Source organism: Perca fluviatilis, chromosome 7 (assembly GCF_010015445.1).
Source record: "Perca fluviatilis chromosome 7, GENO_Pfluv_1.0, whole genome shotgun sequence".
Taxonomy (NCBI): Eukaryota; Metazoa; Chordata; class Actinopteri; order Perciformes; family Percidae; genus Perca; species Perca fluviatilis.
The window spans coordinates 22748844-22765165 of NC_053118.1; the positions used below are offsets into that span (position 1 = coordinate 22748844).

Genomic DNA, 16322 nt, shown 5'->3' on the forward strand with positions numbered 1-16322 from the left:
GCCTCCGGTTAATGTTGTTTGCTGGCAGTAAACTTGGTTTGCAGTAATACCACAAGAGGGCGCCAGATACCAGCACATATTGGTCATGGGCATCAAAAGGGTTCAGATGTGGTGCGGCTGCCTCACCTGTCCCACCTTTCATCACTTCCGTGCCACCCTTGGCGAGTTTCTCCAGAGGAGGCATCAAAGTTTCCAGTGGAGGAAGAAGCATTGAGCTGCAGGACATGCTTCATGATAGTCCATTCAATCAAGGTAAGTGTGAGCAACTAAGTACTTTTAAAAAATGTCTTGTAAATGCACGAATTAATAATGTCTCGTATAACTTTTAAAACACGTGTCAGGATGTTGTTTGATTTGTGATGTGACTCCTGACGTTTTTGACAGATGGGGTTTTGCTGTTTTAGATCGCAAGTTGACTGATGGGAATATGAATATGTATCTGTGGCAAGTTTAGCTTTATAGTTACAACACTATAAAGTCCAACACAGACTAAAGAAAAACAACAATTTTATGGGCAAAATGACAAATTCTAATATACAGTGTGTATATATATATATATATATATATATATATATACACAATATAAGGGCTAATATATTTCATGATCTGTTCATGTTATTTTAATGTGGCGTTAATTGTCTTATGACCTGTTGGAAGTCACTTCTTTTGCAAATAGATTACAAACCTCTTAACCTCTCAAAATTGTTGAAAGTTGTCCGAGCTGTAGGCTTACAGTATTCTTTGTGGTTGACAGCCAGGCCCTAAAGGCCATAAGCCCACATCCAACATCCTGTGCAGAGACAGACCACAGCATCAGGCTGTTCTGATGTTCTGGGTTACTCCGAGTCACTCTGTACTCAGGTACAGGTGTTCAGTTACTGACCACCCAGGACCTCAGAGACATGGCCAGGAGGTGCAAGTTACTGTGGAAGGTGAGAACGCTGTGTGGGGGCGACATGGATCAATAGATTGTACAACCAGCAGCCCTAGATGAATTTCTTTTGTCCTGTGTTGTGGGGTGTTGACAACAGTCTACAAAACCTTTGATTAGGATCAAGGTCCGTCAGGTGTACGTAAGAGGAAATTGCTTGTTTTAAAAGGCTCGGTAGGCTATTAGTTTTCAATCACAACACTGGCTTTGTTCATCTATTAGGACTGAAGATGAAGATTTTACTTTGCCTTTTAATTCAAGAGTCAAAGTAATGGATTACTTTCAGCCCTTGTACAGAAATGAAGCTGCATTTGTGAAATACTACTTTTTAAGCTTTGCAATTATGTTTTTGCTGAAGTAGGATGCAGGATTGTTTGGTTTTCTTCTCAAGTCAAGAGTTCATCTAGTTTGAACTTTGTCTTTCTCGCATTTTAAAGTCAGATCACATTCAACCATGATTTTCTTTCCCCAGAAAGCTGCTCAGTACCTTTTACACACAGGACATTTTAATGAGTTACATTTATTTTTATTAAAAGTAGATTTTATGATCAGTACAGTACTGATAAAGTTACAGTACAGCAGCTGAGTAGGACTTTACATCAACATGTCGATCACTGTTATATATACAGTACATATAGCAGCATACAGCTTTGATAGCTGAAGTAGTTTATATTTGGGTTGTATTTATTTAAATTCCTTTAAGATTTTATTTCTCACATACTCAACATATCTCTACTTTGTGCAGTGAAATGCTTGGGCATAAACTGTGGATGTATCAGTGCAGTATTCATAGTGGAATTAAATTATTTATTTTCAGGATATTTGCTCTTTACTGGGTGAACAGAGCTTGTTCAAGTGTTGAGACCTCAGGACGGGAGTCCTCCCCTCTGGGGACTCTGTTACTGGGATGGGTCAGTTACTGAGCCACCCGAGTTCAGCCAGTGCAAAGACAGGGGAAGAACATGTTGTGTTGCGGGTACACGTGCAGCCAATTTATAGCTGTTACTAGCAGCTGCTAATAAAATCTTCAAGTACATAGTATTACAAATTATTTGTACCACAACAATAGTGACCTAAAGGACTTACTTTGTACATACATTAGGAATGCTTGGTGTAGAACAACCAAGTCTACACAGAGCTGAGTAAAGGCAGAGGAAACTGTGAAAGAATAACTGTGAAAGTTCAGACACAGTCCACATTAATGCCAATGGAAGAATTTAACACCAGGCTATAGGTATTCAATAGATTTGATGGTTGGTTTAAAATATGAAGTTTTGTTCTTATATTTCACCTGCAGGTGGTGCTCTCATTCTAAACACTATACTGTCCACTCTTCCACCTTCACTCTCAGATAAGGAAGTGTTAGTGATGTTTTTATAATCTGTTGGATCAAATCAGTTAATACATAGGGCTTACAACTTAACTTTTTATTTTGATACTACTGAATGAAATCGCTTATAGTTGCCATTCCTTTGTTTGAAATGCACATTTGGCATAGCAAGAAGCAGGTAGTCCTTTGGGAAGCCATGCCTCTAGTCTATTAGTATTCAAATACATAATAGGGCTGAAACTAACAGTTATTTTCATTATTGATTAATCTGCAAATTATGTTCTTTAATCTGAAAGTAGTCAGAAAGTAGTGAAAAATTCCCATTAGCAGTTCCAAATGTCCAATGTTATGTGTTCAAATGTCTTTCTTTGTCTGACCATCAGTCCAAAACAGTGGCGTAGTCTACGTGATACGCAGGTATACGCAGTATACCCACTAAGAAAGCTCCAGGATTTCCATACAGCCTACCCACTTCAAAATGCCCAATTACACGCAACAACATACTTTGCATTGCAATTTTGATATATTTTGAATTGTCATCTGTGTTTTTCTTCTTCACATAGGCTAAATAAAGGTATTTCCCCCGCAAATTGGTGTATAAAAGTGTGTCAGAATGCAGGAAATGAAGTCGTTGATGCTCAAAACTTCCCTGGGGGAGGACACCCAGAACCCCCACTATGATATGCCGCCCCTCCCCAAAAGGCCCATTCTGGCCCATATATACAGTATAGGCCCATATATACAGTACAGTATACCCACTACAATACATTAGACTACACCACTGGTCCAGAACCCAATAATATGTCATTTCTGGTCACGCAAGACTAACAAAAGATGCAAATCGTCACATTTAAAGAGTTGGAACGAGGTAATATTTGGTACTTTTGCTTGAAAGATTCTTATAGAAATAGTCACAGTTTAATTTCTGCCAATCAACTAATCATTTCAGCTCTTATACATAATAGCACATCTACAACTTGCTTTTGTTTTTAATATTGAACAGTGTCATGGAAATGCATAATTTCCATTGACCTCCCTGCATGAACAAACCATGAGGTTCAGATGAGTTAGTTGTCAGAAGGTCAGAAGTCAGGGGAGCTTTGACGCCTGAGTCGACAGGGACGACTGTTTACGGGCAGCGAGGAGGAGGAGGCAGGGGAGCACAGAGAAACGTTGAAACACAGGGAGAAGGAGCGAGAGGGGCAGACGTGCCATATTTACTGTCTTTCCTAGTAAGAGCCCAAGTGTGAACCGTAATGTGTATGTTGGTTGATGTAACCTCCGGCCTTCAAGGCACGCAAGCCTGGGTCTCGCCTGATCCTGGCGGCTGACACAGAGGTGTGAAGTCAGGGGACGTGATGGGGAGGAGGGCGCCTCATGGTGAGGTTGCCATGGGTTGAACAAAGAAACACTGTGAGCTTCCAGGTTTCAGTGTTTGCTGTCAAACCTGCAATTACAAACCATTTTTTTAATGCTGTGTAGAGTACATGTGCGGGTATCGTAAAACTTAAATTAGTGTGTGTTTGATAACAAGCTGATGTTACAGATGTTGAATGTCTTTTAAATCTATCAAGTTATTCTAGGACATTCTAGTACCGCTGAAGAGAGACTTTGTTATTCATAATGCAAAATCTTGACTTGAAACTTGCAAACATTAATGTCATATAAGGTGAGGCCATGCAAAGGAATAAGACTGTAGGCAAGGCAGAAAGTGTGGATGGGACGAAAAGTGATTGAGAGAGGGAAAACAGATGGGAAGATTGAATTTTAGAGGAGGGCAGGCGGAGGAGGAGTGCGAAGGGAATCTTTTTTGTGTATGTCTGGAGAGAATGGGAGCCTCTTATACACCTCACAGCGGGAATTTGGCCCGGGCTGCGGGCTCGTCTCGTCTACACAGCGGGGTGCTTTCCTGAGCGGGCTGCCCAGGGGAGGGGCACCTGCAGCAGCCTCAAACACTGGTCAGTAGGAGAGGCTGAGAGGCGGGGTAAGGGCTGCTGGAATGGAAAGATGCTTGGCGGTTCCAGGAAACGGACATGTGCTGGATTTATGAAAGCTTCAGGTAGAACAGAGCGACGCTCCCAAAAGAAAATATTTGTCCTTGTGTTTTCCCCGTGGACTAGAGAAGAGGAGGACCCAGCCTGCAATCTCAGAATGACATAAAAGAAAAAAAAGCTTCTGTTGCGCACAAGGACAAAAGTTATGATTGGAGCAAGTCGGCCGGTGCTGGCAACTACCAACACAAACAACACAAAGTTTATAGATCAACCAGCCTGCCAACTGAGACAATATTTTCCATCCATTTGGTTGGGTTGACCAAACATCACGTATTTGAAGTTTATCAAACACTCAGTCATCCCCGCAGACCTGAGGGAGGACTTAATCATCTGATATATTGAATTTTAGAGCACGCAGACACCCAAAACCTGTCCACTATGCAGACTCAGAAAATTTAACAAGCTCTTTGTGCTTTAATATCCACACTGCTGCTAAATGTCTTTTTTGGAGAGGTTTCTTCTTTACACAAGCTACACCCTCCATCTTCTGTCATTTTGGTATGACCCAGGGGTCCAAAAACCACCAAGTCTCATATGAGGACTCATGATTTCAAACGAATACGGAGCTGCCTCTTTGTCTGCAAGAAATTCCATTTAAATGGACAAATGTGCTGAGAGGGCCTCAGTTGTCTGTGATAGGTGAATGGATATTGCATTAACCTCACAACAGAAACGCCCCCTGTTGTGTGAGTGCACAGGGCTCCGGATAATAACTGCAGTGGGAACGTTATGCTCAGAGGTAGCCAGGACAGGTAAATGGAAACACATGGTAGGCAGCATGGACTCCAGAAATAATGGCATCACAGTGCAGAGAAACGCACAAGCTGCCTTGACAAATGCTTTTGGTATGTGTCCCCTCAACCTGTTGGTATTACCAATGCAGCTTCTCCTGCAGCTCTCGGGTTTTCTTCTCCTCAGGTAATGTTTCTACATGTATGCACGTTATGTGCAAATAAATAAACCCACTCTTTAAGTTTGCTTTCCTCACATAATTCAATTTTACATTGCATTTAACATGAAATCACATAAATAATCCATCACGTGAGGATTATGTACTCATGTTATTGCATGTCAAGTTTAAACTAACCACAGTTAATAGAACTCAATGGTCCTTCTGTGTGATTTCGGTGGAAAAACACCATTACCCATTGATGAAATAAAAAATGTTATGGATCACTGCCACTTGTTAACCTGCTATTCCCATGCTGTTTGTCAAAATCAAAGGACTGGAATATTATTCAGAATCTCTTCCCTTAGAGGACTGTATTGCTGTTTTTGCCTTAATGGGAATGAATACATTGTGCAATTCTTTTATATAGACTTAAAGTATTTGATGTATTTTGTATGAGGTTGTCTCAGATTTTCTACTGTGCAATTGAAATACATTTAAAATTTACACAGAGGAAAAAAACAACCTCCTCAGAAATGGTTTAATGCATCAATTTGGCCAATTCGAGCTCATGTTTTTTTTTTTATTCATTGGTTTATTTAGGAGCTGTATACTGTTTAAGGCAAAGTTCACGTCCATCAGCACAGATGCAGACATGCTGTAAGCTTTAGAAAGTGAGCTTATGCTAATAGAAGTAGATTTGAACAGAATTTTAAATAAAGAGCTATTCGTCTTCTGTAAATTACACTGAGCCAAAATTCTCAGTTAGATTTCTGCAAGATGTGATTAATTAGTTTACGACACACAAATCGGTTCTGAGATTTTATCTTGAGGCTTTTGTTTGTATTTTGGTTAACTTTCTACTGGTTACCTATTTTTTCTAAACCTTCTGCTGTTCCTTTTTTCAGGCCTTTTTGTATCTTAATTAGAAGTATGCGGTATAGAGCAAACAAGTAAGAAACGGGACAAACAAGGGGAGAGAAATGGGAGACGACATGCAATAATAGTCCCTTGCCGGACTTGAACCTGGAATCTTAGAATTACATGGTTAGTATCTTAAACCCCTAGGCTTGAGGACGCCAACACCCCCCCTTAAAAGAACACCATGTTTCTGACCAAAGCATGCAATATAGATACCACCCAGCCCCCTTTAATCCCATCCCCGTCCTTACTCATTTCTGTTAAACAACAATATTTGCTCATCTGTGTCAAAGAGCAGCAGGGTTTGCGATACAGCACAGTGCAGCCTTTGAGTCAAACAGACAGAGACAGGCCGTTGCTACAGGGAGACACAGAAACACCAGCCAACGAGTGTATACACAAGAACGGGGAAGACCTTGCAGAGTCACGGACATGCGGACACAGACTGACATGCTGTTGTTTCTATGGGTTTTCTTCTTTTTCACATCTGTTAGTGTGAGAACACTATAATGTGTGATCTTAAGTTGCATTCGGGTTAGGTGTTCTTTTGCAAAGCCAAAAGAGGTAACTTTCTCCTCCTTTTCTCCCAGTTAAAGATCCAATCACACAGTGAACTACAGAAAGCATAGTCTTTATTCAAAGCTATATATTATGCATTATTATAAACATCAGTTACAATCAACACAAGTTTAGGCCATGCAACAAATTGCATGATTCAAAAATAATAACTACAATTTCAAACCCAACATGCAGGTCATGATTATTAAAAAAAAAAAAGTCAGGTTTTTTTGGGGGATATGTCAGTGTTCAGGGGAAGCAAACAAAAGACTGTTGACCCGCTCAAACATAATTCATTATGTCAACAAACAATGTCTCAGAAAAATGTCCCAAGAGGTTCTGACCAGTTACAGCCAGTTGTTCAAAAACAAACATTTTCTTTGATAGTTCTCTGAAAACAAGCAGAAGTGCATCAGGGCTTTACTGGAAATGCTTGTGTGCTCTGTTGACTAAATAAACCATAAATATCTGTTATTAAATCTGTTTTTGGGTAAATTACTCTGCACAAGTAATTACTGCAGTAACCACTTTTGTTAGAAATGCCATTGTATTACTTTACCATAGGCTCAAATGTAATATAAAAACATTTAAAACCAAATAATTAACTTGGTAACTACATCAATTAAAGACACATTATTTCAGACCATCAAAGTTTGTAAAATGTTATCAGATAAAGCATTTATTAGGTGACACATCTTACTGAGATTGTCTTTTTGATTGTCTTCCAACAGGAAGTTCTTTCTCAAAGCATTTACACAAAGTGCTATCATTTGCTTAGTATTGTTCTGTTTCCTTAGTTTGTAGTCTAAGGATAAATCAGTCGTCTTTGGTGCCTATTATGGAACTCATAAAGCATTCATATACAGTACCTTGTCACACGTGTATGTACACACACACATTATTGTCTTTACTGTCAGAGACACACACTACTGCAGTGGACTGCTCTTACGGCAGAGCTGATTTGCTGATGTCATCGTCTGCCGCTTGCGTTTTCGTTTTCCAGTCAATAGTGTGTAGAAGAATGGATTCACACAGGAGTTCCCATACGTCAGCCCTGTGAGGATACGATTCACTGTCACCTGCGTCCCTACTGGTACTGTACGCAGCATGTCAGGCTGATAGAGAGGCAGCAGCTGCCAGATCCAGAAAGGGAGGAAGCAGGCCCAGAAGGCCAGAACAATACCGAGGATGAGGAGCAGGACTTTGGGTTTGGGTGCACGGGGGGGACAAGCAGTGCTTGTCCCCCCCGTGGCCCAGGCTGGCCTGGTCTGAGACACCCAGTAAAGCCGGCCTAGAGTAGCATAAAGTGCTCCAATGGCTAGCCCGGGACCAAGAATGCTGGTGCAGAAAAGCACGCTCAGATAGGCCTTGGAGCTCTGCTCGTCCCATGCCGGCACACACAGCTGGCCCTCCTGGTTCTCCCCATCCTCCAGGTGCAGCGTGATCATCATGGGCAGGCTGAGAGCCACAGCCAGTCCCCAGGCCAGGCCTACACGCAGCAGGCTGGAGGAGTTGGAGGAGGAGGTGTGCAGGGGATGGGCCACAGCCCGGTAGCGGTCCAGACTCATGGCGGTGAGAGTAAAGATGGAAGCGTGCATGGTGAGGAGGTCGAGGCTCAGCAGGAGACGGCAGCCCGGCTCACCAAAGGCCCAGCCTGACGCCAGGCTGTCGTATACGATGAAGGGAGCGGTGAAAAGGTAGAGCAGATCAGCAAGAGCAAGGCTCAGCACCTGGAGATGAAGAGAGGAGGTGGGGGAGGAAGAGGAGGAAGGGGAGGAAGGGGAGGAGGAGTTGGCAAGGCAGGATGGTACAGGTACTCTCATCAGGCAGCAGGCCGTTCCTGCTCCACGTCTTCTTCTACTTGTCCTGCGCCTCAGAAGAAGGCCCATAGTATACAGGTTTCCTGTGATGCCCAGCAAAGAGAGGAGGGAGAGGAGGGAGCAGAAGAGAGCTGTGGATGCCAGGCTGGGTGATGGAGAGATGGAGGGAGAGGAGGAGGGCACAGAGAAATTGGGGATAATAGGGAAGGTGTATGGGGAAGGTGGAGGCAAAGACCCTGATAGGTCCATAATGTGAGATTATAAAAAAGTTTTGAAAGTTACAAGGAAGGCAGCCAGTCTGTTTCAGATGCAAAGTGAAGGATGAAGAGATGCAGAGTAGGAAGGTGGGTTGGAAGAAACAGGTGAAGAGGAGAACAAAAATATATTTTGTTAATTTTAATCAATACTGCTCTCTGGTTTCTGCAGATAACATTTTTGACTCAAGAGGTAAGGACAACAAAGCCAAAACTGATTTGGATCTCTGAGGGTGCTGCAAAGTGATTTATGTACAGTATATGTGAATCATGACACCGGATAAAGTAAATAAAGTCATATAAACATGTAGTAGAAATGAAAATGTCAGCAAAACCAGGATGGTTTATGTTTTAGCAGAAACCTGCTCTGGTTGGCACAGCCTTTACAGTTTTATAGTTTCACAGGGAGCCAGGCGAGGCAGTCATGGTTTTAGTAAAATAATTGGATTTTCAGTGGGAGGGCTCCAACTGAGCTGTAAATCTAGAAACCTCCAAAGCCTGTTCCTTCTTAAGGTCAGCAGTTGGACAACAATTAGGCTAATTGGGACACAAAAGAAACATTAAAGAGCTAACTTGACTTAGTTTTTTTTTTACTAAGTTTTTTCGTGCAAACAAATTATGTTGCACCGTGCTCCGTGCACCGGTGCATGAAAATATGCCGAGTCAGTGGATAGCGCAATGAGGCGGGTTGACAGCTTGACTTTATTATTTTATTTATATATATATATATATATATATATATTATTTTAAAGGATAAAATAACATTTAAGACAGTTACAGTTAATTGCTGCCCCAGAAGAAGAGGGTGGCAATAAATGTCACGATGCTTTTTGTGATGTTATTTTGACATTTGTGAGACAAGCTTAGGCTAATAGGCTACTTTCCGACCAAGACTGATGATTTGTAATCAGACATCAAAGCAGACGCGGGGTGCCTGACAGAAACGGCCTGTATGACACATGGTGACCCAGGCTGCACCGGGGTTAAGAGCTACTGTTGAACTGCAGAGGAGCAGCCAAACCCCCGCGGTGCCGCGCGCCTCCATAGCTTACGTTACCGGCTCCCTTTAAGTAACAGCTGTGTTACATTCATGACAGGGAATATAGATGCGTTTGACCATATTCTCTTTAATATGTCATATTTGATGCCAGTGTGTATGCATTTTAATTGAACATGTTCTCAATAAATCTACAACCTAAAAGCTAAATAATTCCGTAGGGCTAATTCAACATAAATTTGATTAAGACCGCACTGCTAGCAATGAAAAAATAAAAATCCACTAGGCCACTTAAAATATTAAGAGAGAACATTGGTTTCACATTTAAAAAATGCGATTCCGACTGAGATAGAAATCGCCTGAGAAAATTGATTTATCCTGTGCCTACTGTTGCATGGCCTGTGGGCCTTAATCAGCACTTAAGAAAAACGTGCAATATGGTCCTATAATCCCCACCGTATTCATATTGGATGAATCTAATCGCAAAAATAAATCGGTGAATAATTTGGCAGATTGATTTTTATTAAATTTACCTGATAACAGTTTAGTCCGAGCTGCTGTACAAAATAATATTCCATGGATTTGTTTGGCGTAAAAACTTCGTTCCCATTTTGAAATATCCCTCTGAATTCTTCAGGCACGAGATCGAATTATTTCTCTTCAACAGGAGAAATGTATGTGGCGACCATCTTCCTCCAAACTTCTCTGCTGTCTGTCCTGCTCACTGCAGTCTTTGATGTGTCTGAGTCAACGGGTGTGTGTGTGTGTGTGTGTGTGTGTGTGTGTGTGTGTGTGTGTGTGTGTGTGTGTGTGTGTGTCTGAAAAGGGGGTGGGATTTTGAGTGAGGGGGCTTTTCCTGCATACTACTGAATATTAATATGAAGTTGTGTTGGCCTGAACTGGGGTCCTGGAAACGAAACAGCAACAGAATATATAACAATGACCTTCCTAATAATATATTTCACTTTCCAACAATTAATATTGTAGGTAGCAATAACAGGAAGAGTGTATTTTGCCATATCAAATGGGGTTTGTGGTTGAAATCTACTTGTCATGAAAATATTACAGAATCAATGTGGAAGACAAACATTTAAAAACTTTCACTTCATGGTAGGCCTAATTACAGTCAGCCCATTTCAGCTGCTTTAAATTATGATCACTGCTCAGCCCACAGCTATGCTGAGTAGTGATTTAAGAATTTAAAATACAGATAGAGCTAATATTAGTGTGTTTTAAATTCTTATATTTTATAGCCCTGTTTGGGGAGATTTACAGTAAGTTTTATCACGCTTTGATGACTCTCTAATGGTTTCAATACTTTTGAGCCAGATATAAATCTCAGTGAACTTACTTCAAATACTTTCCACGAAAGTCAAGAATCTGACCATAAATGGTATTGCAACATCATATTTTGGCGAAAAAAAACAAAACGCTGCTATATAAGTCAGAGGTATGGCCAAGGCATTAGGTTTTAAAAGCTACCAATTTATTGTGATGGATATAAAACATGGGTTTATTCAGTAATAGCACTGTTAAATACTTTGATGCATTTATCTAACTAAAGAATGTAGTGAAGAAGATCAACTATAAAATGCAAAATTAAATGATAGAATTAAATGGTTATTCCTATTTGTATGACTGACATCTATTTCAGTCTCTCAGCAATAAAGAAACCCTTGTTGTTACGGTGCCAGTGGCACTAAAAACAAAATGATGCATTTATTGTCCACACACATGCAGATCCAAATGGCAATAAAAATATGACCCTTGGTAATAGTAAGAGAATTTCAAATGATCTGTGGTTCCCTTTTAGACTCTGCAGTGTTTTTCTTTCATCTACAACTTAAATTCTTCAGTGAGTAGGCTATAGACAGCATTATATTGATCATAGACCGTAAAACAAAATGGACAATGTGACACCGTTTTTTTCTACGGAGACCAGTGAAGTATAATTAGAAGCACTTTTCGGTGATGGCTGAGCGTTACTGCGCAGCCTCAAACTGAGCTTGACGACATAGATGTGACGTGAGCAACCTGTCTGAAAGTTGTAAGTCTTCTGGTAGCTGTGCCAAGAGAAATCTCAATCATTCCCAATCTTGCTAATCAAGCTAATGTAAGTCAAAACTGCCTGCGAGCTTCTCCTGACTATATGGTAATTCCCCTACTATGCGACAGTAAGTCGCGTGGTTATGACACAGTCGTGCCATAACGTGAGATACAAGGTAATGGAGCCTTTTATACATTGTCGTGTTTCTTTAGAAATAAACAATGGACAAATAGTCTTTAAACGCTTTAAGTTATTCACTGTCAAAGTGACGTCAAAATGAATGGCAGTTAATGGAACGCTAGCGGCGGGTGAGTGCTAGGTAGCATCAAAATGCCGCCATAGGAGGTACGCTTTGTGGAAGTTGGCTTACCCCCTTGATTTTGATTTGTGGTTAAAGAAACCATTCCTGCAACACAGAGGTCGTGGGGGTTACAACAAGTAGAAAAGGGTCAATCAAAAGCCATGTGAAATTGTCTTTGACACAATCCTGTTTGTGAATAGATCTCATTTTCTGCTCAATGGCTGAAAATGTAAGCGTAACTATAAAACTGCACCGTTGACACTTCCAGTAAGATGGAATTTGACTCTGCAGAGTTTAGACTCTCTGTGGGAAGGGCAGAGAGACGAACGTACAGATCCAGCGTATCATTGGTGTTTGCTGTCATTTCGTGACGCGCTGCAATAACTAATGCACTTCAACTCTGACCCAATGTCAATACCACATCAGCTCATGTTCAAACACAAGGCGCCAAGGATTTATAAGATGATTTGGTTTTTAAATTAGAGAGGAAATTAATTATCCGCTATATGCCTGTATCAACATTTTTCCATGTCAGAGAAAAGTTGAACTGGTAGATCTAATAAGATGCATGACTTTAAGCTGTGACAACACCACAGAATAAACGGGTCTTTCAGCAGTTATCAAAAGCAACTTACAGTTGCCTGTTATCCACAGAGTTGTTTTTGGCCCGGGCGTCGTAGAACCCACAGCTGTGGTTTGCCAGCCTCGAGAGTCTGAACAACTTGGAAATGATTTAGTTGTGACTAGCCAGTAAAATGTGTAGGCTGTATGCCTCATGTTGGTGGCGGGGAGTCTAGGTTGGCTGCTTCATACATGTGCTGGCGTACATAAGATAGACAGAGACAGGCTGTAAAGATGAGAGAGGGACGGGTGGAAGGGGGGGACATACCTATCCCCACGGGGTGTGAGGAATTTGAACAAATACCTGGCACAGGCATGCCAAAATAGGAGGGGGGGGGGCATGGAGGCATGAGAAGCCCAGGCTCCCTCAAACAAGGACACGGACAGGTATAACAACTTACTGTATGAGATAGAAATGGAGAAGGAGGCTTGAGTACCAAGGTGGCAAAAATAAGTTTTAATGAAGTGATATGAGGTGCTATGTGGGTCTCAAATTTACAAAGAAGTGGAAAAAGTGAGCAAGAAAGATTATGAACTGTGACATTTGGAAACAGATATTGCTTAACTTTAACATGCAAATATGGAAAAAGTAGTGTGTGTGTGTGTGTGTGTGTATGTGTGTGTGTGGGGGGGGTAGAGACTGAAAGAGTCTCAGTATATTGCTGTTTATTTGTCTTTGTCAGAACCCATCAATCTCAGTCTGTGCAGACACTTTCTAATTACATTTACCTGAGATATGGGCTTTGTTCTAATGCTTTGACCTGCAGTGCTTGTGTTTCCCACATTAATTAGCCTGTATCCATCTTCAGGATGCAAATACAGATGGTGTGAAGATGAAAGCATGGAAAATCACTCACTCATTCACTTCCCTCTGCTGTCACTATGAATGAAGCTTTTGAAATGAAGACTTGGTCGGTGATTATACTTGTATATAAAGGGATCGGCTATGCAATTTTCATAATTGCCAACATGATAAACTGTATCGCCATTTTAAGGTTATTAGTATATATATTTAGTTTAATTTTTTGTTTGCAATTTAGGTTGTAAATAATTATTTCCTGCAATTGAGTACAATTTACTTTGTCTGCAGAGTCTTTTTTTTTCTCCAAATCTGACTTTAAAACTGATATCATCAGCCCTGTCAGGTGGTATTCATTTGTTTGGCCATATTCACTGCAACTGTTATTTCCATTATCAATTAATGTTCTGATTATTTTCTGTATTTATCATTTAGTCTGTAAGATGTAAGAAAATAGTTTAAAAAAACAAACAAGGGAATGTTCAGCATTTCTGCTTGGAAAATGACTTAATCAGTTATTTAAGTTGTTGCTGATTATTTTTCTGTTCATCCAATCAATGAATCGATTCAGCTCAATTGTACATATGGCAGCAGCATCACAGTGGAAACCTGTTACCTAACATGACAGTGAATGGATTATATTATATGAAAACTGACGTATTTCATTATACTAATTGTGTGCTTGCCATATATAAAGGTTTTCTGCCACATATTATATTCTGGGGTTTCTGCAGCTCCTGTGTCCCTGAGGTGTTTTTGTGCTACTGGGAGTTCACAAGAGGTTGAGCGTGTAAAAACAAAATGGAGCTTGAGATCACACTCCCACTCCCTTGAAAAAACAGTCTTTATTATTCTGTATATCTTCATCTATTTATGCAGCCCACTTAAATGAAGGGTCTTTAACATGTCCAATCAGTGGGTAGTCACAGTTTGACAAATGCCCCGACATGTAAACATTAACAGCTCCCTAACCTTTTCCTGGCCGTCCTTGCTTTCTCCATTCATTTCATTAATTAGCTTACCCATTTCTTCCTCAGTACTGTTGTCTTGATTAAATGGGCGGACATTTTCTTGTTTGTGACTAATGGTTGTTGGACCAGGCTGATTCACAACTTGTGATGAGTTATTGATTCCCCCCAACCCAGAGTCTATACTGTGCGAGTACACCCTGAAATTTAGTGTGGTTATGCACCCAAACCTCAAGCCATTCCTCCTGTCCTTTTTTTTTTATATATACATTGCTTTGTATATTAAAAACACATAATTTACATGCATCCATCTACCTTTTGAATAAGATTTAAGTAAGATGTGATTGTTTAAATGTTTAGTCAATGCACTGAAAAATAATGTGCTGTTTTGATCATTGATACTTAATTTTTATTAATTCTTTAAGGCAAGGCAGCTTTATTTGTATAGCACATTTCAGCAACAGGGCAATTCAAAGTGCTATACATAAAACATTAAAGAGCAGTTAGAAAACAATTAAAAACAAATTAAAACATTAAAAGACAAGAATCAAATTGATAGTGCTTTATAAGAATTTAAAGAACAGATAAAATACACGAATAAAAGTTACAGTACAGTATAAGAAATTAAACATTAAAGAGCAGTTATCAAGTGTCATACAGTGTCATCAATGCAACTTCAGTATAACAAATGGAAACAAAAAAAGCAAAAATGACAAAAATTCAATGTTTTTAGCATCTCAAATGTTAATGTTTTCTGGTTCTCTCAGTTTTATATGATAGTAAAGTGAATATCTTTGGGTTTTGGACAGTTGGTTGGACAAAACAGGACATTTTAGTACATCCCCATTACCCCCATTGAAACTTGATGATGTGATGACGAACCATGCTATTTGCTGGTATTCTATAGACCAAACAATTAATCGAGAAAATAATCGGAAGATTAATCGTTAATAAAAATAACAACTGATCTCATTTTAGGTCTTTTTGTTTCTGATTCAGCAGTATTCTTGACACGAGAGGAATTGTTTGCCTTCGTACACTTTGAGCTTGATATCTAGTTTTTAGTGAGTTTGTCTGAAGCGCAGGGGATCTTTCTTCTGGTTGGCCCCTGAAGTAAGACTACAGAGGGCAGACGTCTCACACTGAACCAATGCGCTTACCCATGAAACCACGGAGCATTAGATTTGGACCTTGTGTGACCATGACAAAATCTGGAGCCTGTTACAGGACACTGAGCCTGACTTTGCTGCTCCATCTGCAGAAATCAGATCAGCCTTTCATAGGCAACACATGGAACTTTTATCATAGCAGCCAGCAGGGAAATAGACTCTTGCTTACCAGGGTAGTTTAGTAATGCCCTTGCCATGACTTACTGCAGAATTAAACTTTCACATAATGGAAAACTCTCATTGATACTAAAGTCCACATGTTGCTTCAGGTTCACAAATAACCTTTTACTTTAAAGGAATTTCTATAAAAACCATATGCGTAAGCAGGTATTGTTTTTCTCTTCTCACCTCTGTTTAGTAGTTTAGTATCTTTCAAGTCGTAAAACACCCTAAGGTGTGAAGTTATGCTCCTTTAGTGTCGGCACAGCTGCTGATTTGAAATCTTGGCTTGTAATTAGGCCCTCAGAAACCAGGTGTGTAGCCCCTGGTCAACCTGCAGTCTGATTAGCTAATCACCAGTTTAGAATGAAAACCTTCAAGTCCTTAACTGAGGATCTTTGACTGCAGGCTCACCGATGGTTGCCAAAAATAGTTTCAAGCTGCCCACTGGTGGCTCAGGATCAGTATTGCATCCCCACATACTCAAATCCAATAATAACAATG

General features: G+C 40.3%; 1 protein-coding gene across 2 annotated transcripts; it reads right to left on the minus strand.

Moving 5' to 3' along the window:
- Nucleotides 1-6740: 6740 nt before the first annotated feature.
- LOC120562544 (urotensin-2 receptor) lies at nt 6741-16066 on the minus strand. Of its 2 annotated transcripts, none has more exons than XM_039806275.1 (2): nt 16008-16066; nt 6741-8801 (listed from the first exon to the last, which is right to left on the minus strand). In XM_039806275.1, exon 2 carries the CDS (start codon nt 8750-8752, stop codon nt 7610-7612), a length of 1143 nt encoding a protein of 380 aa, XP_039662209.1. In that variant the 5' UTR covers nt 8753-8801; nt 16008-16066; the 3' UTR covers nt 6741-7609. The 2 variants fall into 2 exon arrangements, with proteins under 2 accessions (XP_039662209.1, XP_039662208.1); XM_039806274.1 differs by lacking the exon at nt 16008-16066 and adding an exon at nt 10288-10483.
- Between the last annotated feature and the right edge of the window lie 256 nt (nt 16067-16322).